General features: G+C 30.7%; 3 protein-coding genes and 1 long non-coding RNA gene across 5 annotated transcripts in view; 1 reads left to right on the plus strand and 3 right to left on the minus strand.

Moving 5' to 3' along the window:
• The window catches only part of LOC114077256, a 20,581-nt gene extending 19,638 nt beyond the window's left edge, over positions 1-943 (minus strand). Inside the window, exon 1 of the long non-coding RNA XR_003578324.1 lies at positions 927-943. This is a non-coding gene — a long non-coding RNA (uncharacterized LOC114077256). The remainder of the gene's footprint in view (positions 1-926) is intronic.
• On the plus strand, positions 118-2,097 carry LOC107020058 (zinc finger protein WIP6-like). The gene is made up of 2 exons (XM_015220391.2): positions 118-592; positions 1,435-2,097. The coding sequence occupies exons 1-2, from the start codon at positions 185-187 to the stop codon at positions 1,894-1,896; spliced, it is 870 nt and encodes a 289-aa protein (XP_015075877.1). The 5' UTR covers positions 118-184; the 3' UTR covers positions 1,897-2,097.
• A 4,546-nt stretch (positions 2,098-6,643) lies between these two features.
• LOC107020604 (methionine aminopeptidase 1B, chloroplastic) lies at positions 6,644-14,242 on the minus strand. 2 transcript variants are annotated; one of them, XM_015221039.2, is made up of 10 exons: positions 14,075-14,242; positions 13,252-13,333; positions 12,119-12,356; positions 10,921-11,082; positions 10,801-10,842; positions 10,553-10,624; positions 10,248-10,327; positions 9,833-9,930; positions 8,297-8,344; positions 6,644-6,965 (listed from the first exon to the last, which is right to left on the minus strand). In XM_015221039.2, exons 1-10 carry the CDS (start codon positions 14,187-14,189, stop codon positions 6,820-6,822), a joined length of 1,083 nt encoding a protein of 360 aa, XP_015076525.1. In that variant the 5' UTR covers positions 14,190-14,242; the 3' UTR covers positions 6,644-6,819. The 2 variants fall into 2 exon arrangements, with proteins under 2 accessions (XP_015076525.1, XP_027772999.1); XM_027917198.1 differs by lacking the exon at positions 14,075-14,242 and having other exon boundaries at positions 12,119-12,366.
• A 5,893-nt stretch (positions 14,243-20,135) lies between these two features.
• On the minus strand, positions 20,136-21,532 carry LOC107018505 (AP2/ERF and B3 domain-containing transcription factor RAV1). Its single transcript, XM_015219004.2, has one exon. It carries the CDS (start codon positions 21,394-21,396, stop codon positions 20,206-20,208), a length of 1,191 nt encoding a protein of 396 aa, XP_015074490.1. The 5' UTR covers positions 21,397-21,532; the 3' UTR covers positions 20,136-20,205.
• Positions 21,533-22,059: the final 527 nt, after the last annotated feature.

Raw genomic sequence — 22,059 nt, forward strand, 5'->3', positions numbered from 1 at the left:
CACCCCTCTACTCCCCTTTAGCTAAAAAGAAACAAAATCCTAGCATAAAGTCCTCAACCCAAGATCACCTATTGTTACTATTACCCTTTAGTCATAAACTCTTCAAAAAAAAAAAAAAACTTTAGTTTATTTATATAGCCTTTGTTTCCTCCTCCTCACATCAAATTTTTCTAGATTTTTAACCATGCAAAATTGTCATAATAATTCTATCACATATTTATCTTCTAGTGATCAATTAGTTGAAAATGATCAACTTTCTACTGTCCTCTCTCTTGGTCCTCCTGGCCAAAAAAATAGTACAATTTTTCATGACTATTTTTCTTCTTCTAGTAATTGTCATGAATTTCAAAGTTATAACAATCAAGAAAGTATCACTGTGGCTCTTCATATTGATTCATCAAGTACAATAAGTTCAAACAACAACAATAATCCTAGTAGAAACAAAGGGGATCACAATAGTAGTACTAATAATAATATTTCACTAGTAAATGGACAATATTGGATTCCTACTCCTGCCCAAATTCTTGTTGGACCTACTCAATTCTCTTGTGCTGTTTGTAACAAAACTTTCAACAGATTCAACAACATGCAGGTTTAGTTTATTTCTCTCCTCTCTCTCTCTCTCTCTCTCTCTATATATATATATATATATATACACACACACTTTTATTCATGTTGAAGATCTTGTATATGCAATTTTAGTTACATGTGACTATATATTAGGGTTGTCACTTGTCACTTGTATATAATGTGTTTGTGTAAATATGAACAGAGCTAGAGTGTAGTTTACGAGTTCAACTGAATCTAGTAGTATATTTTCAAATTTTGTAGGGTTGTCACTTGTTACAATGTGTTTGTGTTAACATGAGCGGAGCTAGAGTATAGTTTATCTAGTAGTATATTTTCAAATTTTGTAGGGTTGTCACTTGTTATAATGTGTTTGTGTTAACATGAGCGGAGCTTTAGTATAGTTTACGAGTTCAACTGAATCTAGTAGTATCTTTTCAAACTTTGTACTTGTCTCGAATTCTGGTTCTACCTCTGTTTGATAATTGTTCATATATAACCATGCACTCTCTTCTCTTACATTCAGGGACAAATTCAGAATTTTTAAGATTTCTGTATTTTTTTAAAAAAAAGGTAGGTTTTTAACTTAATATTTATACTATTTTCTTGAATTTAGTTTCCACATATATAATATTTCCACATATGTAGGTTCATGAAATTGAACTTCTTGAATTTTGTCTTTTTATTGTCTCATATCTATGTACTTTTAGTCAAGTTTCAAGTGACCTAAATTTTTAACTTACCAAAACTAGGCAAGTTTAATTATATGCTTGGTCCAACTTGTTATATGTTACATCTTTTTTTTTTCCTTTAATTAATTAACTAGTGACCCCTTTTTTATATATATATATATTTTTGTATTATCAGATGCATATGTGGGGGCATGGATCACAATATAGAAAGGGACCAGATTCATTAAAAGGGACAAAACAAGCTTCATCAATGTTAAGGTTGCCTTGTTATTGTTGTGCTGAAGGTTGTAAGAACAACATAGATCATCCAAGATCAAAGCCATTGAAAGATTTTAGGACTCTTCAAACACATTATAAAAGAAAACATGGGGCTAAACCATTTATGTGTAGAAAATGTGGGAAGAATTTTGCTGTAAGAGGAGATTGGAGGACTCATGAGAAAAATTGTGGAAAACTTTGGTTTTGTATTTGTGGTTCTGATTTTAAGCATAAGAGGTCACTAAAAGATCATGTTAAAGCTTTTGGTTATGGACATGCGCCACATAGTGAGAATTCTTATTATCACGCCGAAGGAGATGAGGACGAGGAAGAAGAAGATGATGATGATGAAGAAGAAGTCGTGCAAATGGAACTTTAGACTTATATATAATAGGATATGCAGTTCAGTACATGAAGTATCTCGTGTTCATGCAGAGTTAGACTATGAAGTCAAAGAGTGTAGTTAGACCATGTTGTCTTTGAGCACTAATGTTAAAATTTAGTCTTAAGTGTCAAATTGCCTAATTTGAATTGAAGATTTGTGTACCTCTATATATTAGCTTGTTATTTCATGTGTTAATTTAGTTATCTATATCAAGTATTCAATCAAGGAAATGATCAAAATTATACAATTGAAAGAAGGTTCAATTATATTAAATTTCTCTCATCAAAAAATTACACTGAGAAAATAACAACATAAATGACCATTATTAGAGCTTTTGGAGATGGACATGCACCACATTATAGAAATTATTGTTATTATCATGTTGTAGGAGAATTAAAGGAACAGTTCAGTGTATAAAGTATTTCGTTTTCATATAAAGTTAAAAAAAATAAATTAAATCACATACCAAAATTATTACTATGATGAGAGTAAGTAACTTTTTTTTTCAATCCTTTTGTGATGAGAGCAAAAAAATTGGGATTTGACTAGAGACTTTTTGTCTTCTTTTGCATGTATGTTTATGTGTGCATATGTTCTCTAGGTGGGGCAAACTGATGATGAAGACAGAGTGATAGTAAAACCAGGTTGTCTGTGTTTAAAATTTTATTGAACAACATTTGTTATTGGTAAAATTCCAAGTGAGGATTTTTAGTAACTCTATAATTAGCTTGATAATTTCATGTTGTTTGATTGAATACGCTTCGTTGGAGAATTATATTGAGCAAATAATTGTGTATGAACAAAATTTTAATATCGAAAGTCAAATTTGACAAAGATAGGATAATCATTCGTAAACAAATATTAACTTATAATAAAACTTCGCAACACAACTCCTTTCTCACCCCCACAACACAACGTGGAATCTAGATATTTTCATCGCAGAGTGTATTAAATCCATTACGTACTATACCATCAAGTGAAATTGCCTGAATATCGAGTCTTTCTCAAAATTAATTAAAAACCCCCCTACATTATATTAAAAAGTATGATTATATATTATAGAGTGTGGAGTTAAAAGGGTAAAAAAAATTGTCAAAAATTCCAAAAGGGCATATCAATTTCTTTTAAAACCAAAACGGTAAAAACGCTACCGACTTATACCTTCTGAAAAAGGGAAATCGCTGCCATAGCAGCGATTTCTTAAAATTGCCTTTTCATTTTTTTTTTTAAAAAAAATTAAACAAATCGCTCCACACGGAGCGATTTTCAAAATTTAAAAAAAATATTATTTTTTTCTATAAGTCGCTGCAGAAGCAGCGACTTCCATCAATTTTTTAATTTTTTTTTGCTTTATTTAAAAGAAAAATTGATTCAATTTTTTTAAAAAAAAATCATTGGTAGCGATTTTTAATTAGTTTTTTTTTAAAAAAATCAAATAGTTGTAAAAGCAGCGATTTACACTAAATTTATATTTTTTTTAAAAAAAAATCAATTAAATCGCTACAAAAAAAATTAGCCGATTAAATTAAGTTTTCAAAAAAAAATAAAAATTTAAGTGTAAAGCAAAAAATGTGTTAATTAAGAATTCATTTTATGTTATGAATTCTTAATTAACACATTTTTTGCTTTACACTTAAATTTTTATTTTTTTTGAAAACTTAATTTAATCGGCTAATTTTTTTGCAGCGTTTAATTGATTTTTTTTTTTAAAAATATAAATTTAGTGTAAATCGCTGCCTTTACAGCGATTTGATTTTTTTTTTAAAAAAACTAATTAAAAATTGTTGCCAATGATTTTTTTTTTAAAAAAAAAATTGAAGCAATTTTTCTTTTAAATAAAGCAAAAAATAAATTAAAAAAATTTAAAAAAAAATTTGATGGAAGTCGCTCCGTGTGGAGCGATTTGTTTAATTTTTTTTTCAAAAAAAAAGAAAATGCAAATTTAAGAAATCGCTGCTATTGCAGCGATTTCGCTTTTTCAAAAGGTACAAGTCGCTACATCGTGAGCGATTTTACCGTTTTGGTTTTAAAAAAAATTAATATGCCCTTTTGGAATTTTTGACAATCTTTTTTACCCTTTTAACTCCACACTCATATATTATACAACTTATAACCTTATCTCATATTATTTTTTTTAAAATAAAATAAAAATAAAAATGCCAAAGCATAGAGTTGTCTCTTTTGTCACTCAGAAGCAGTAGTAGTTGTAGTTATAGTAGTAGAATCTAAAAGTGAATTGAGCAAGATATAAAGCTGTAAACAAAGACATACAGACATAATAGTCAGAAATGTCTTCAGAAAAATGTACTGTTGATTAGCTATGCATTGCATTTGCCACAGCCCTCACTCTCTCAGTCTATCTTATAGTATTCCTTTCGTATCAATTGATGTGATGTATTTTGACTAAACATCGATATTTTAGTAAATAAAAGAACTTTTATAGTAACTCGAATGTATCACACATATTTCATCCGTATCAATAAGATTTTAAGAGTTAAATAATATTTTCTTTGATCGAATTTATTTTTTGTATGTCTTGTATATTTTTTATTAATCTCCCTTTTCATTTTGTACTTTGGAGCCCGGACGATGGAAGAATTAGAGGAAGCCGAGTCATTTGACCTAGTTCTACCAGAAAAAAAAGTTATATATACGTTTAATTGTAACATCTGTTGATACACCTAACTATCAACTCTTGTTGAAATTAGGTTATCAGAAAGAGTAGTCTTTCCATTCGAGTCATCTCTAAGTTGTCGTTGCGCGAGAGATTTTGAATTGTTAATTATTGTAACTTACAATGATTTTTACATAGTTTTTAAATATCATGTCTATTTTATTTATTAATTTTTAAAATAAAGATCTCATATCAGAATTCACAATTAAAAGTAAGAAATCCAAGATATGTTACACAAATTGAGAAAAAAAATATATACATATTTGTATAATTATAGATTATTAATCGATTGTAAAATATTTTTTTTTAATTTTTAAATATAGAAAATCATTATTTGTTTTAGGACAAACCTAAAAGGAAAGTGCATCATTTTTTTCAATTTCGATTTCCACCCAATGTCATTATATACTCTCATTGAGCTAAACTTCGACTAATTTAAATTCACACCGTATAATCAGATTAACTCTTTTTTTTTCTTTCTTTCTTTGTTTGTGAGTGTGTCTGAAAGAGTACTGATAGTGAGTCTTTTTCTAAGGTGTACTGAATAGAGAGTCAGTGAGGTTTCTACTAACACTTTGATGAAGAACTTTTGTCAGTATGGTAAAACAATGGACCACTGGAAGTTGCTGTTTTTGGGGTTTCACCCAAAGTATTACCTTCTTTCCCTTTCAGTATGGTAAAACAACAAACACATACATACACTAGTCTTCTACCTCTTGAGTACTCTCACTTTTTCTGTGTCAGTGACGGAGTCAGAAATTCTAATATTGATATTAGTAGAAAGTATACAAGGCAAGTTACATTCAACAAAACTCAATAGTTTTGACATAGTCATGTTACGAAAATATTAACGTAACGAACAGATCGATATGATCTAATCATTATATTATCTTGTCTTGAAATTCAGAACTCAAATTTAAAATCTTGAATAGTGAACATGTGAACTAGAATAATTTTTTAACCGCCTTTGGCACTACGTTGGATGTTACATTTATATATTGGTCTTTTTTAGGAGTCTGGTCCCAAAACGGACACTTTTTGAGCATTGCATACTAAAAGGGACACTTCATCGATAAATGAGCGAACTGTCCACTCCTATCGTTAACTCTGTCTATTCCACCCCATATTACATAATAAATCATTTAAGGTAGTTCGTCCACAGATGAATGAATTACAATTTTTTTTATTGCATTTTTTTAACTTTTTACATGAAGGATATCTCTTTTTCAATAATAAATGTGTGTTCTTGTTTATTTTACCTTTTCTCATTCGTCTTTTATCTTCTTCTACTAATATTATATGTTGATCTTTAAAAATTGATAGTCATGTCTCAACAATCCAAAAAATTCATATATTTAATTAAACCGAATGTATGTAAATACAAAGAACATTGTAAAATGAATTTGAAGAGTATGTAAGTTCATCTTCAAAGAGTAAGCTAAATTGATAGCATGGCCTCTTTTTTTTTCCTTTCATATATTATTTGTATTTATAGTGAAACCCGATCAAATTTGAATTCGTACATTACAAGACTCATTTTTGAAAAACAACACTCCCAACAGACTCGAGTTCAAGATATCCGATTAATGATAAAAAGATCTCAATTGATGGTTTTGCTTACTTTTGTAACAGTTATACCATCCCATCAATGACATTTTTAGCTTTGATTTTTGAAACTCATTTTAGTGATTTTGATCACTCATTCTTTTCTTTTGACAGCCATCTTTATATATATTCATTCATTTTTGCATGCATGCACCCACAAAAAGCTTTAATTTTTTGCCTTTTTCTTTCCCCATGTTTGATCATCAATCCCATCATCATGACATTTTGTTCCCATCTGTTCCCTTCACATGCTTCTATATATAATAAAGTAAAAAAAGGCTATTGGAAACTGTTCCTTGTACTTCTACTGAAACGATAGAAATTAGTGACAGATAAATTTTATAGCTAAACAGAAAAGTTGTTGCTAATCTCCTTTGTGTTGCAATACAACATACGCTGAGTAATTCCACAAGTGATATCTATAAAGACGATACGAGTGTAAGTAAACTAACCTTTACCTCATTTGTTTCCGAAAGACTCTCGACTATATCATTGGTATTGTAAAAGACAATAAATCTCATAAAGATTACATGTATTGAATATTACCTAATATGGAGCAACAATGACAAGAATTATGATATAAAGTTATGAACATGACTAACTAGAACCATAATAATTAACTTTATAGTAAACTATAATTAATATGTTGTCAAAATTTCTGCACCAGTTTTTGTAATCAAAATAGTATGTTCAAACTGAGCAGCAGGGCTACCATCAGCAGTCAGAGTTGTCCAGTTATCTTCCCATGTTACACATTCTGTGCTTCCCAATGTGAGAATTGGTTCTGTAATAAATACAAACAAAGTGATGCAAATTTATAGTACTAACTTTGCTTAAACAGAAAATTGAAAAAGGACTACAGATAAGAAAGTTAGTCTAGAAAGGAAGTATAGTAACCAATCAAGTTCAGCTTTCACAAATGATTTGTCTATTTTTAAAATATGAACGATTTTAAGGAACCGGAAAAATAGATGTGAAAAACGCTAGGTAATTTATTCATGTCAGTCTAAGTCTTGGTGGACAAAGTTATCAGTAGGTATTATGAGGGCTACCCTATAGAATAGTCGAGGTGTGCAGAAGCTAATGAGAATGGGATTATTAGCACGTTATTAAGTACGAATAAGTGAAAACGACAGAATCCACACGACAAAAATTGAGGCAAATCTAGCTCACGGACTAGCTTAGATTGTATCTTGTAAATTATAGTACTAACTTGCTGAAACTGAAAAAATAAAAAAACTACTGATAAAAGGTACAGAAAGTTAGTTTAGAAAGGAAGTATTGTAACCAATCAAGTTCAGCTTTCATAACTGATTTGTCTATTTTACCTGATAAAAACTTACAAGTAATCTTATGAACATTTTGCAGAAGCTGGATCAATATATACAAAAAGACGTATGATTTCTTCCTATCTGCTAAGCCTTGGTGGTTAGAGTTATCAAGTATTTGTATAGGAAAGCATGCACTTTATAGAATAGTCGAGATGTGCAGAAGCTAGCTTGGATACCCCATTATCCAAAGAGTATTGGAAAAATAGACTTTGGTGATTCCTTTCTATCCGTCTAAGCGTTGATGCACAAGAGTTATCAAGTACTTGTGCTGATGGGGGCAGACAAGTATCTGATAGAATAGTCGAGGTATGCAGAAGTTAGCTCAGACACCCCATTATCCAAAGAGGATTGGAAAAATAGATTTAGGTACTCGATACTAATGGGGGCAGACAAGTACCCGATAGAATAGTCGAGTTGTGCATAAACTGACCCCGCTACCCATTATCCAAAGAGAATAGGAACTAGACTGAATGAGAAATAGTGTGGAGTACATAGAGGAAGTTGCACTCAAATTCTCTTTTAGATTTTTTTTGAGTCACTCTCAAGTCTGAAGGACCACCAGTCTGGTGTATTAGCACCCCCGAAAGCAAATGTTGAAGAACTATTACTACAGTGTAACAAGATCAATTTTTCCCGAAATTCAGCATTGGAGAATTATATCTCTACGTTAAGGTAGACAAATGTACTAAAATAACAAACACATAACTAATCAATAAAAGCTATGCATAAATTAGTGAGTCTTCTCCCAGATATATGATATTAAACATTATTCTAATGCACCTACCGATAGTAAATGTTTGCCCTTCAACCATGGAGCCGGACTTGTCATTCCCTGCCGTAAATGATTACATTAGGAAAACCAGTACCTTTAATACAGTTTGAATATCTTATATCACATTCAGCAGTCAGATAAAAAATTGTCCATGTTCTAATCAAGATAACCTCGTGAAAAGGAACAAATCAAAATCAGACTTGAACGAGACCCGATAAGCATAGATAAAACCAAATTGATCATATATATCTGAAAGGATCATCAGCCTTGACAGACAGTAATTATCATATACTATGAACTCATTTTATTTTTACGATAAGGGACTAGTATTAAACAAGAATGAGACACTAAAGATGAACAAGGGGACCTGGAAGAACTTAAGAACTCATTTTTCTCAAAAAAGAAGAAGTTAAAGAACTCATGAGCCATGAGAACGTAAAACGCTCCATCTATTGAAGTGTCTAGCGTCCAATGGGTCATGATCACTATGACCCAATGAATACAACTAGTGATCTAAGTTTCAGTCAAGGAATTACTTGGAGATAGCAATTTCAAAAATCAGGGCATCCATTCCTTGAAAAATGGGACTAAAGTGGTGCTGAAACGATCTTTTCACTGTGAAGGTGACATTCAATTTAAAGGCCAAATGTCATGATGCTAAGAGAGGTAAGTGACCACTCCCTTTGAAGTCTATGCATTTTATATTAGTTGCAAATAAGCAATGAAAAGAGGAGATTCAGTTAACCATAAAATAATGTATTAGCAACTAAGAAGTCTGTGGAAATAGAACAAGCCAACTAGTGGCTTTTGCATGTTAATATGAATGTTTCTTTAAGTAAATAACCAATTTTTGAACACGTTCTGATATCATTTCATATAAACTATAATCCACCTTGTTATGTTTTATATTGTTAACACATGATAGTGAAGCTGTGTGACCTATAGGTCACGAATTCGAACTGTGGAAGCAACCACTAATGCTTGCTTGCATTGTGGTAGGCTATCTACATCACAATCCTAGGGTGCGGCCTTTCCCCTGAGCCTGCGCAAATGTGGGATGTTGTGTGCACAGGGCTGCCCTGTTTTTTAATTTTAACATAAGACGGTGATATCTTTGGATCAGGATAAACAGGGATCACGCAAGGACAACTTATTTTGTGTCATTTCGTCCAACTTTCTTAATCTAGTTATAGCTTGATGTTGACTGTTAAGAGCTAATCCAGATTTTGCTAAGCTCTAGTAAAGAAATTCCAATTATCCGCAGAACAACCAACTCAACTGATATGCAATGAACGGCAATGTCATTCATTAGTGTTCTCTATAAGATATTTACGCGCATACATACACAACCTGTTCTTCAGAGAAAAGTAAGGACAGGACAGACACAAGCAACTCCTCCAAAAGTAAACCTATCTAGTATTAGTTATATGTTAGATTAAGCATAGTCTTCACAATTCTAGCGAATCTTCCACAACTTTCAGAGATTTTACAGGATGAACACAAAGGCAGTAGTAAATGTCAAAGTCGATAAAAATGAGATTAACTTACGGTGATGAAATATGAGTGGTTCAGAGTGAAATACTGTCCCAATACCATGTCCAACAAAGCGATCAACAACACCATAACCAAATTTTTCAGCATGTTCACTGAAACAAAAGTTCAAAACGTTCAATGTCCAAGACAGAGTGTCCACAAAAAATAAGGTACATACACAAGAAATGACATTAATTATTTGCAAACAATATTTACGGAAGTCACAGTAAATTATTCAAAGTTTCATCAGAAGAAGGAAATTTCACTACCGACCTTTTTTAGTGGTAACTAAAAGTTTTTGAATCTGTTAAACAGAAACAGTTTGACACATATAGGAACTTCAAAATAGATAGACTGTTGAAGCTTCAAAATATCCATATCACAAAATAATATTCACAAATTCACGATAATATCATATTCATAAAATTACCTGATCCTCTTTCCTATCTTCCTATAAAGAGCACCATCTCTGCAAACAGCAATTCCATAGTGCAAGCACTCCTCAGTCACCTGCCACAGTAGGATATACAGACATAATCAATATAATGAGCATCGGATGATGAAAGAGACATTAGTTCTATTGCTAATACTGACTGGTATCTTAAATCTTAACCAGTCTTACCACAGCAGAGTTCAATTTCAAATAGCAGTGATCTGATTAAGTTTAAGCAGAACTTTGTTAAACTAAAAACCAGAAAGTTTCAGCATTCCTTTCATAATTGAAGAAATCTATACCTTTACAAGCCGCTTTATGGATTCACTCACGTCACCACAGAAAAAGGTCTTTGACGTATCTCCATGATAACCCTGAAAAAGGAACAAAGCAATGATCCTTACAATTTACAAGGTTCATCCAGAATCCAACAGCAGAAATTTCAAGAGAAGACAAATGTCCTTCTAAATACTAGGGTAAAGACCGGCTAGCAGTAAAAAAGATAGCACATGTAGTCTATTACAATAATGAAGGGGCATCGACAACTTACATTCAGGTAAACGGTCACGTCAATGTTTATTATGTCTCCATCCTGCACATTATATTAATATTTGTCTTGAATACACATATAAAAAGTTTAAGCAAGAGGATGATATGAAAAGATAAAGACCTGCAGCTGCCGCGAGTCAGGTATTCCATGACACATACACTCATTGACGGATGTGCAAACACTCTTTGGAAACCCCCCATAGCCTAAGGGAGATGGATAAGCGCCAGCATCGATTATCATTTGATGCACAGCTTTGTCAATTTCATTTGTTGTTACTGAAGGCTGATAGGTTCAAGAAAAAAACATGAATTTACATGTTATAAGGGTTTCAAAGGAATTAATATACTTGATGAAAAATAAGATATCATTCTTGTGAATAGGGATCAAAAATTCATAGTATATCTTCATTTTGTTCCAATCCATACAGGTATTGGAGGAAACATTTCATGAGAACCCACTAAATATTTCATTTGAATATCAAAAAGCATCTAAATATGAGGATTCAACTCCTGCTTAACCAACTCTTTTTTGTTTCTATTGCTTAAATGCTGCTTGTCTGGAGATTTCCTTCTAGTGCAAAAAGAAAATTACAGGGACATATGATACTTTTAGATTAAGTACAACCCAGATGCACTTGTACTTGACTGAAAAGGACATTATGAGTTTCCTAAAATAGCACCTGCGCCAAGCCCATTCATTTCCAGCTGCTTCTTTTAGATAAGAGAGTCGAATCTACTCATTATGTGCTACATACAGGTCAAGTTCCCATTGTAATTTCTAGAGTTATCTAAGGAATAGAAACTAATTTAGCTGTATTTTAACCGAGCGTTCCAAAATTAGAAATCGCAATCTCCCTGTCTATTTTTTTATAACCATGGTATTCGGGCAAGTTTGCGCGTGCCTTGACTATTTCCACGGTGCACCTATCACCTCCGCCACCGCCAGTAACTCTGTCCATCAAGGCTAGAATAGAACAGATGGGAAGAAATCACCTAGTGTTTTTCTCTTGTGATCATTCTTTAAAAAAAATACTATCATCTGGAGCAAGGCAATTGAAATGTCCTTCTGGCCATCAACTACTTGAATAAAGTGTGCTTCGAAGAAACTTAGCCTTTTTCCTGTTACAGGTCAGCTAAACAAAATTACAATAAGTGAAGCAGAATGGGCAAAAGTAATGAGGTGATAACAAATAAACTTTTGAGTTGAAACATCCAAAGTGCATTTTGGGTCCTATCACACAGCTGGACACGTGCTAGACAAGCATAGTTGAAAACAACCTCTTAAACAATCAAATAAGATGGATATCAAACAGTCTCACCCTAACCAAAGTTCCTGCATAGTCAACCACCCGTGCAGCCAACACACATGCAGCCCTCATGCGAGCTATTCCTTCAGCATCATGGATCTGATGTTCACTTGAAATTTCTGGTAACTCTCTTGAACCTACATATGGAGGTTTTGGTATGTCATCAGGCACAGGAAGCCGTTGCGATACTCTTCCGCGCCTTAAAGGTGGCCTTCTTGTTGCGGTGGTAGAACCACGAAGCTCACGTTCCCTATACATCACTAAATCATGTCATTAAAACTTCATCTTTTTCTCCTTTACTCATGAGACATCAGTAAACACTCAAAACTCCTTTGGGAAAAAAGAAGACAGAAAAAAGAAAAACAGAACAGAGATTTGTATCTTTGAATAAAAGATGACTTTGAGACAGTAGTCAATTAAGTTATCCTTATCAACTCAGAAGAATATATACTTTAGAAAAGAGATTTTCATGAATTCTAACAGTAAAAAGTGTACACAAGAAAAAAACTAATCCTTTATACCTTCAAAAGCAAAAATATTCTATATATTTCGATAACAAAATCATTTCAGAATGCTATGTCTTCTCTATTCACAAGCAATACATTTTCTGTCCAACAAGATTTTAAATAGGCTGATCCAGGATTTTTATAGTTTATAGTTCTGGACGACAATACTTGTTTGCTTACTGGGTTCTGAATAAATTATTTGTACATATTAAATGATTCTTTTTATCACAAATACAAGGTTTTAGCCAAAACTACACAGTGCTGATGAGACTGTGGATAGGAGTGTATCTCGCCACGGGACTTAAATATGGTAACAAATGGAAATTCTACTGATAATATATATCAAACTTCTTTATAGCAGCATCATTTTTCTGGATACCTTTTGGTTGCTACAGAACATATAGTAATATATATGAAAAATTGGTACCAAAGAAAACTTGGTTGCTACAATGAAATGTTATTACAAAGGATGATTGTTATAAAGAGGTCTGATTGTAAAGGAATAATATGCTACATTCAGCAGCAAACATCTTAAAGGTTGATAACAATTTTTCATCACTTTTTGAAGAATATGCAATCTCAATTCTTTAGTAAAAGATACAAAGCAACACACTGAAACCCAAAAAAACACAAACATACCTTCTAATCCTCAAGGCCTCCTCCAAACCCGATAATCTTTTCGCGTAGATTACAAGCTTCTTACTAAAGTTTGCATTATTACCTACAAATGAACCAAACTCAGTAAAGACTTCAAACCAAAATCCCCCGAGAATAATCTAACAAATAAGTTATTTTTTGGCATCAAAATTCAATAATCAGAATATCCAAAGTTACCAAGCTTCTTAGTAAAGCATAAATTACAAGCTTCTTGGCATTTTTACCCACAAATGACCCAAACTCAATAATAAGTTTTTCTTTAGCATCAAAGTTCCAACAAGAAGTACACACCCAATAAATTCCACAAGTAAGGTCTGGGGAGGATAAAGTATATGCAAGCTTCACCCCCACTTCGTGGAGGTAGAAAAGTTGTTTCTAAAGGACCTTCAGCTCAAGTACAACAAATCAAAGTAGTTATGAAAAAGGAAAAATGACATCCAATAAAACATAACAACCAATAAGAAAACATTAACAACAACAAACTAGTGCGATAACCTAAACACAAGAAACACGCACAATGATACCAAGCTGCTTACTAAGCATAAATTATAACCATCTTAATAAAGGTTGCATTTTTACCTAAAAATAAACCGAACTCAATAAAATAATTCAAACCACAATCCACCCAATACAAACAAAAAAATTCTTTATTTAGCTTCAAAGTTGCATAATCTAAACACCCAAGTTACCAAGAATGAATTTTTATTAGATAAATCAACAACAAATTAAAAATCTTGAAATCAAAAATCAAGAATTGCATAAGGGGCTGTTCTAAACTTAAAAAAAAATAGAATCTTGTACTTACTACTAGGGAGATGAAAAGGGTAATTTCCTCTAAGTTGAGAAGATGAAGATAAAGATTTTGTTTCACCATTAATGGAAGAAGAAATGTGTAGTATAGAAGATGTTGCATGTGCCATTTTTTTTACTGTTACACACACAGGCGCACAACACAACTGTGTTTTTTTTGCTTGGAGGGGATAATGTTGATTTTTTTTTGGATTAATGGGCCGGGTACTACTTGAATTCCATTGGGTTGGGTCCTAATATCTCAAAAAGTTTTGGGCCTTTACTATGGACAATGGATCCGAGTTCATTTCGCCGTTGGCCTACTATCTTATTCTTTGATTTTATTATTAAATATTGTTTTTTCTATTTCGATTACTGTATTATTTGTTGTTGCTATTATGATATGCTTTAGTTGAGCCGATAAGGGTAAGCGTACAAACGATTTTCCTCAAACCCTGCTTGTGATATTATATTGGGTATGGAGAGGTCTGATAGATGAAAGAAGGGATAAATTTGATCCAATAGATGGAAAAATTTGTTAAAAACTTAAAATTATCACTATTACAAGTTTGAATAAGCGAATCTTGAATTTTGAATATGAAAATTGAGTTTAAAATCAAGTGAATGACGATGATGATTCAAACGTATGTGTTAATTTTGGCTTAGCACAAGCAAAAATGTCGAAAGTTTGTTGTTAATTTTTATACGAAAAATTTCGCTACTTCGCATAGTTTCAACCTGGTTAAACTTACAAAGACTTTTAGATGAGTATGACTTAAAATGATAATGCTAAAATTTGTTACATTTGCATTTGCCTTATCGACCCTATTCTCATATGAATCTTAACATTTTTAATCGAACAATAAGAAAATAAGATCACCCACCTAATCATAATCATTTTTGATCGTCATCGATATCTAATAGTATATAATCAAATGTATACTATCTGTATCATACCCTTGGCCCAAAGATCACAAAAATACAACTAATGAGTAATCAACATCATAGTATTGGGAGTAGGTTTGTTTCATTGAACCTTTTATCACAAATAGTTCAATGGGTCATCTTTGGGCCCAACCTAATATTATCATGTTTTTTCAGCCCATATAACTGAAATTATTTTATCATCACAAAATTTATATTTGAAATATCATCATGAATTTTTATTCGTAAAATTTAAAATTGTAATAATAATTATTTTAAAGACAAAAACCGAAACGTAGCTAGTAAATATTAATTTTTTAGCGGTCTTAATAACCATTCAAACGACTATAAGATTGTGAATGATATATACTCCTTCATTCTTTATCATAGGTTTTCACGAAGTTATTTTGTCATTCGACATTCTAACGTAAATTCAATTTATCGTAAATATAGAACAAGAACAAAATAAAAAAAAATTAAATTCTTGAAGATGATGCTAGAAGTATATGCTACTGACATATTATCCATCTTCCCTTATCTTTCTAAATTTAATGTACCAACAAAAATGAAAATAATGTTTGGAAAAATATAAAAACATGGAATGGACAGACATGCCGTACAACATATCTAGTTGTTTGTTAAACATGGTGCATTGCTTGTCTCAGATATGGTTGTTTCTTGCACTTTCATGTACATACATCTACTAGAAATTTCTTCTTAAAAAAAAAAAATCTTGTCGAAAAATAAAATTAATAAGATCATATTTCGAGATGTAGTAACTAAATGGATAGTTTGAGCTGAATTTGAACGAATGAAATTAAAAAATTAAATCAATAATGAGTTATTGTGTAATATAATTAAAAAGTTAGGTTGAAATGAGTTTTGATCCGTTACTAGCTAGCAGAAGTACTATCACTTACTTGTATTGATCCATATTAAATTATGATTATAACATAATATCTTTATTACCCAAGAAAATGCATTATAGTCTAATTTGTCCAAAAAAATCTATATGCTAATTTTGAGGTTGATTTACAAAAAATAATCTTGATTGTGAGTGGTCTTGAATTTTTAACTTTACTTGTTCATCAGAAAACTTTAAAGTTATTTAACAATTTTATGTTAGTAGGTGTAAAAAATTTAAGACTGTTTACTAATTTTATCAACCCGTAAATCCTAATCATATAAAGTAATAATACAGGCTAGCCACCTCTTAATCCTATAATTTAAAAAATAATTATTGTAAAGTTTCAAATTGGATTAGTGAAACTCAAAAAAAAATAAAAATACAATAGCTAAAATATACTATTTGTAAATTTAACACTTAGTTATACTCATTTAAAATTTATATCCTCTTTTGGTACTTACTAAATTGACATCATGAGAAGAAAATTAAAAAGCAAAATTCATGCATTTAATATATTTAATATGTAATAAAAGGATCGTGAGTGAACATGTTAATTTTCCAAAAATAAATAAATATATTATAAGTATATGAAGTTTCCAAGCAAATACATGACTTTATAACAATTAACATAAATTGACTTCCTCTAATTAAGATGCCATTTTAAAGAATCTTGTTTAGACAAAAACACATGTGATGATATAATCTTTTGACATTTTCAGTTTTTTCAAACTAATTCAGAATCTTTCATCTTCAATTAAACCAAATATTAATAAATTAAACTAAAGTATCCAGTTGTATTTTCTAGCTTTTCTAGTTATAGAAAAGAGATTTGATTCTAGTCATGTATCTTTTTGGAGTCTCTATTATATGCATGCTTTTACAATATTTAAAGGAATTAAATATGAAACAAGAATTAACTATCAAAATCATCCTTAATCCATCACTAATTAAATAGCAATAACATATTCAGTATTGTAATTTCACATGTGAGACTTCGAAAAGATAGAGCGTACACAGATTTTACTCCAATCTTGTGGAGATGAAAAATATATATTTATAAAAGAATCTTAACTTTGTATATACAATATAAATTTTTTTATCAAAAAAATTCCGATGAACCCTTGCTCGCACTTGACTCCGCTTCTGAAGTTATCTATTGCTATTTTTTTAATGTGAGGGTCAATTATAAAATGTCTCGCTACTGGTAAAAATAAAGTCTGAATACATGACATAATATTTGGTTATATCGTATAATTGACAATCATATGAATTATTAACTAAACATTTTCCTATAGGAAACTTTAATGATAATAAGAAACAAATACGATGAACCAGATTAATTTATAGATTGTAGATTTATTGAAGAAAATATTATTGTCTGGAAAATAGTTGACAAAATATATTAGAAATTAAAGAGCTTTTGAGACAATAAAACAGATATTAACAGACTTTCACCCACTACGAAATATTTGTCCACATTTTACTTTAGTTCTTCATAGATTCAGTACATGAATCTGGACTTTATTTTATTTTTTTGAGAGAAACCATATACATGATTAATCATGCATACTAATTATTCTAATTAATCTTAATGATTAATATAACTAATTTAACTAAATTAATATAAGTAATTTTAATATTATGCAAGTTGTTGAAGAATATATATATATATATACCATATGGTCAAGAGTCACGAGCATGAAATATGACATAATTAACGTTCTATTAATTAAAAAAATTGTACGGATGGAAAAATAAATAATGTACGGATGAAAAAATGAACCTAAAATATATAAGGGATAAATAATTATGATGTATGATTCAATGTATTTGGATGATTTAGTTTACTAAGTAATTAACAAATGTATAAATTATGTATATTTAAGTGTAGATTCTTATTTTACCGTCCTTTGGTGATATTCGGCAAAACATTTTAAAAATATTGTATATGGTCCTTCTGCGAATATTTTTAGAATTATATTATCGTCAAATATGAAGTAATATAACAGTACAATTTAACATAACACAAACGAGTAATTAAATGATTATGATAAATATATGAATATTCATGAGCAAAGAAACCAAGAATGCATGTTCCAATTAATCGAAAATCAAATGTGCTTAGAAAAATATCACAAGAATTAATATCAGAATTTTTTTAAATTACCCTTTTTCTTTGCTTAAACGTCTTTACTTAATTAAAATACTTTACTAATTGAAACAACAAGAATACTTTTTTTAAAAAAAAAGTCAAATATTTCTAAGATAAATTCAGTTAGTCAAAACAATTAATATTAGAGATCAGAAATAATTTGTGCTAGGTCTTATCACTTTATAATATTTATGGCCGATCTTCAACCACACGATGCAATTAGATGATCAATTAATATTATAGAGACGTATAAAACAATTTAATCTACATTAAATTTCCCTTAATAAACATCTTAATTATTTCTCATCAATTTGAAAAATACAACACCAATTAACACATAGGCTGGACCAGTTCAACTTTTTAATGCACTAATAGAAGAAAAAAGAACAACAATAATTAAAAAAAAGGCCAATAATTGGAAAAAAGTAATAGAAAATAAAAAGGCAGAGTTGATAGATCAATTGCTGCAGAAAGGTTCTCAAAAGGTGAATTCAAATAAAATTTGCCTTATCGATATTGATAGTGTAAAATAACAATCGATAATTAATAAATTATATAAATATATATAAGATATCATAATACTTTTTAATGGTGTCAGATTTTGAAACAATCATGCGAAATTGAGTAAATAATGAAAATTACTATGCTAAGTGCATTTTAGCCCTTAGCTCAACCTTTTAACTTTATTAGAGTCAATTATTTGATGATTCGAATATGAAGACTGAAAAATAATGATAGCATGTGTTTAAATTTAATATTATCGATTTTTATTATGCTAAAGATATATAGTTTAAAGATGCAAATACGGGCACACGCATAACAAGAAGCTGGCTCTGGCCTTCTAAATGACCATATAAAATGTTCAAGTACAGAGTGATACTGATACATGATGAATCTCGAAAATTAACTCGTAAATTATGATAAATTGATAATGGGCCGGGTCTTGTGATAATATCTCATCTCCATATCTAGAAGCTACAATTCCACTTTAATTTCTCTTTCTATTTATGTTGATATTCTATAGCCCACCATAGGAGAAAATTATTACCTCAAATAGATTCCTAAATCTAAAACATGATAATATATCATATTATAGCAGGTGAGTTGTAACTTACACAATTTGTATCTTTTTTATTAAAAAAATTGCTATATACATATGTATATATTATATATATATATAGATATACATAGAATAGATATAGTTATAGTTGGTTGAAAGTTGTGTATGAACATGTAATATTAAAACTGCTCAAATACCCCTTTTTGTCTATACACACAAATAGCCCACTAGGCAGCTCAAATTTATATTATCAAAATAAGATTCTTATTATAAGTTTATTAATCAACATGTGTTTCTGTGTGTGTAAGAGAGAGAAAGCTAGAGAGAAGATCAGGTTCATGTATATACAACATAGAGATATTTTTGGAAACAACAATATTCTGTAAAAAAAACATGAAATTTACCCTAAAAAACTAAAAAATCAAACTTATATACACTGACATATAGCAAAGAAATATATAAATGATAAATGGTAATGATCTTCTTTAAAAATTAAAATGAATTGATAAACTAGTTTTTTATATCATTAAGTAAATTTAATCGGTTATAACATGTTACTCTTCTATTCTTCAGTTTATCACTATATATTAGTCTTGCTAAAAAGATCTACTATATAATCGTTGTAAATGAACTAAACTTGATGCTATAAAACCCTATAAACTAACAGTTAAGGGCGGATACAGTCTATAATCTATAAATATTTGATAGTAAACTTAATTATTATTGTGTATTAACTTGAAATTATTGTTTGAATTCATAAACTTCAATTCGTGAATCTATTACTCCGTGTTGTTAATGCACATAAGTAAACTAATTGGAAACTAGGAAAAGACAATAATAAGAAATAAACAAGAGAGCTCAATTTTAAAAAGAAGAGATTCACATTTCTTGTTTTTTTTTTCATTTCCATCTTTGTTTTTCATATCACCTATAATAGCTCACTTTTGAGCCATTTCTTCTTCTCTAAAATACTAATATACAATTGAAAGTCTTTTTGCACCTTGCAACTTCTAAAGTAAAAAAAAAAAAAAAAAACTTGAAAAGTACAAAACAAAAAAAGATTACAAAAACAAAAAAGTGAAAAGTTACTACTACTACATCATGTTACAAAGCATCAATAATAACCCTTTGTTTCTTTCTACATGACTCAAATGTCAACAATTCCATCTCCATCCTCCTTTTGCCCCCACTCCAACTAGTCATATTATTATTGTTATTGTTATTATTATTGTTATCAATAACAACATTACTTACATTCGCGGGTACCTTGCATATATTAACTCCGAATAATCTCACCATTTGTACTATTGGAACTTGAACCTGAGCCTGAACTTGATTCGTAACAACCACACTAGTATTCCCCACATTTTTAGCCTTAAAATCGATATACAATTGTTTATCTCCACTTGAAGATCGTTGAAAACTCACAATATCACCGGCCTTCAAGTTTTTTTCCTTAACGAAACGACTCCATCCTTTTGTTAAAACATAACTTTGACTACTATTCCAATACGAGTACCTAAATCTCCATACTTTACCATTTAAATCTTCGAAATTCAACAAAACCCCTTTCGAATTATTTCCATTTTGTAATGGAAAATGTTTTTCAGCATGTTGTTTTGGTATCACAAGCCTATTAAGTTTTCCAACGTCACTCGGTGTAACAACTTTTTCAAATAGCTGTTCACGCGCTTTGCAATTGACTTTATCATTTGTACTACCAAAAAACGAACTAATTACTAGTCCATCTTTCCTTTTTATCATGCCGTCTTTAGTAAATCCAAACAATCTCTTACTTTGTTCCAACTCATCGATATACGTATGTTTACGTAACATGTCAACGATCTCCGCCTTGGAATGTGAATTCAAGAAAGCGATTTCCATGTCATCGCTTTCTTGATTCTCAAGCAAGGGTTTGAAATTAGTTACAGCGTCGCGGCCCCTGAATCTCTGGGCCGCGACGTCATAAGCCCTAGCGGCTTCATTTTCCTCGTTAAATGTGCCTAACCATACCCTCTGATGCTTTTCATAGATTTGTGCGCCCCAACGACCATTTGGTTGTGGGACCACACCTTTGTACCTTGAAGATGGGAGTTTTCTTGATTCAGCTTCAACACCATTTTCAGCATCAATTATCACACTTGTTCCACTCCCCATCCGGCAAAGACCACTCTCCGGCGGCGGTTTTATCGTCGTCGACGATTTAATCATCGTCGATGACGACGCGGCCGGAGCAATGGAGAGAGAGTCACTAGTAGTACTCTCTTGATCTATGCTACTAATACTTCCTTCCATATTTTTTTTTGTGTGTGTGTTGTTTTGTCTTTTTTGATGAAAAAAGGAAAATTAGGAAGAAAAAAAATAAGTAGAAGAATTGGTTGTGTTAGAGAGAGTTTAGAAGAGTATGATGAATTGGGTTGTTGATATGGAAAAGAGTTGAATATATATATAGGAAAGTCCACCCCATTTTTTGTGTGCAATTAATAAATAAAGATTATTTTTTCTATGTTATTAAAAAAATAATATAAAATACTACTACATACTACTTTGAAGATATGGAGATGTGGGTATTATGGGTCAACACACAATAAGAGAGAGAGAGAAGATGGTAAGTAACTAGGAAGATTCATTGGTGGTGAAGTGGGGGAGGGCTTTAGTATAGTATATGCCCAAATATGAGGCATGCTAGGTAGGGTGGGGTGGGGAGGGGGGTTGAGTTTATTTTAAATTTCATGGGTTTAAATCTTATATTCACTAATAACATAAAATACTCATCACTTATCGATATAGTAGTATTATAAAGATATTTACATTGTTAATATATATAATTAGATCATTTATCAGGTAATTGACGTTATTTGATCTGTTATATACTGTATGACAAAATTATTTATACTGTCAGCATATATTATAATATGTATGAATATGTTATGGGGGGGGGGGTAGGGGTAGGGGGTG

Source organism: Solanum pennellii, chromosome 5 (genome assembly GCF_001406875.1).
Source record: "Solanum pennellii chromosome 5, SPENNV200".
In the NCBI taxonomy this organism is placed as follows: domain Eukaryota; kingdom Viridiplantae; phylum Streptophyta; class Magnoliopsida; order Solanales; family Solanaceae; genus Solanum; species Solanum pennellii.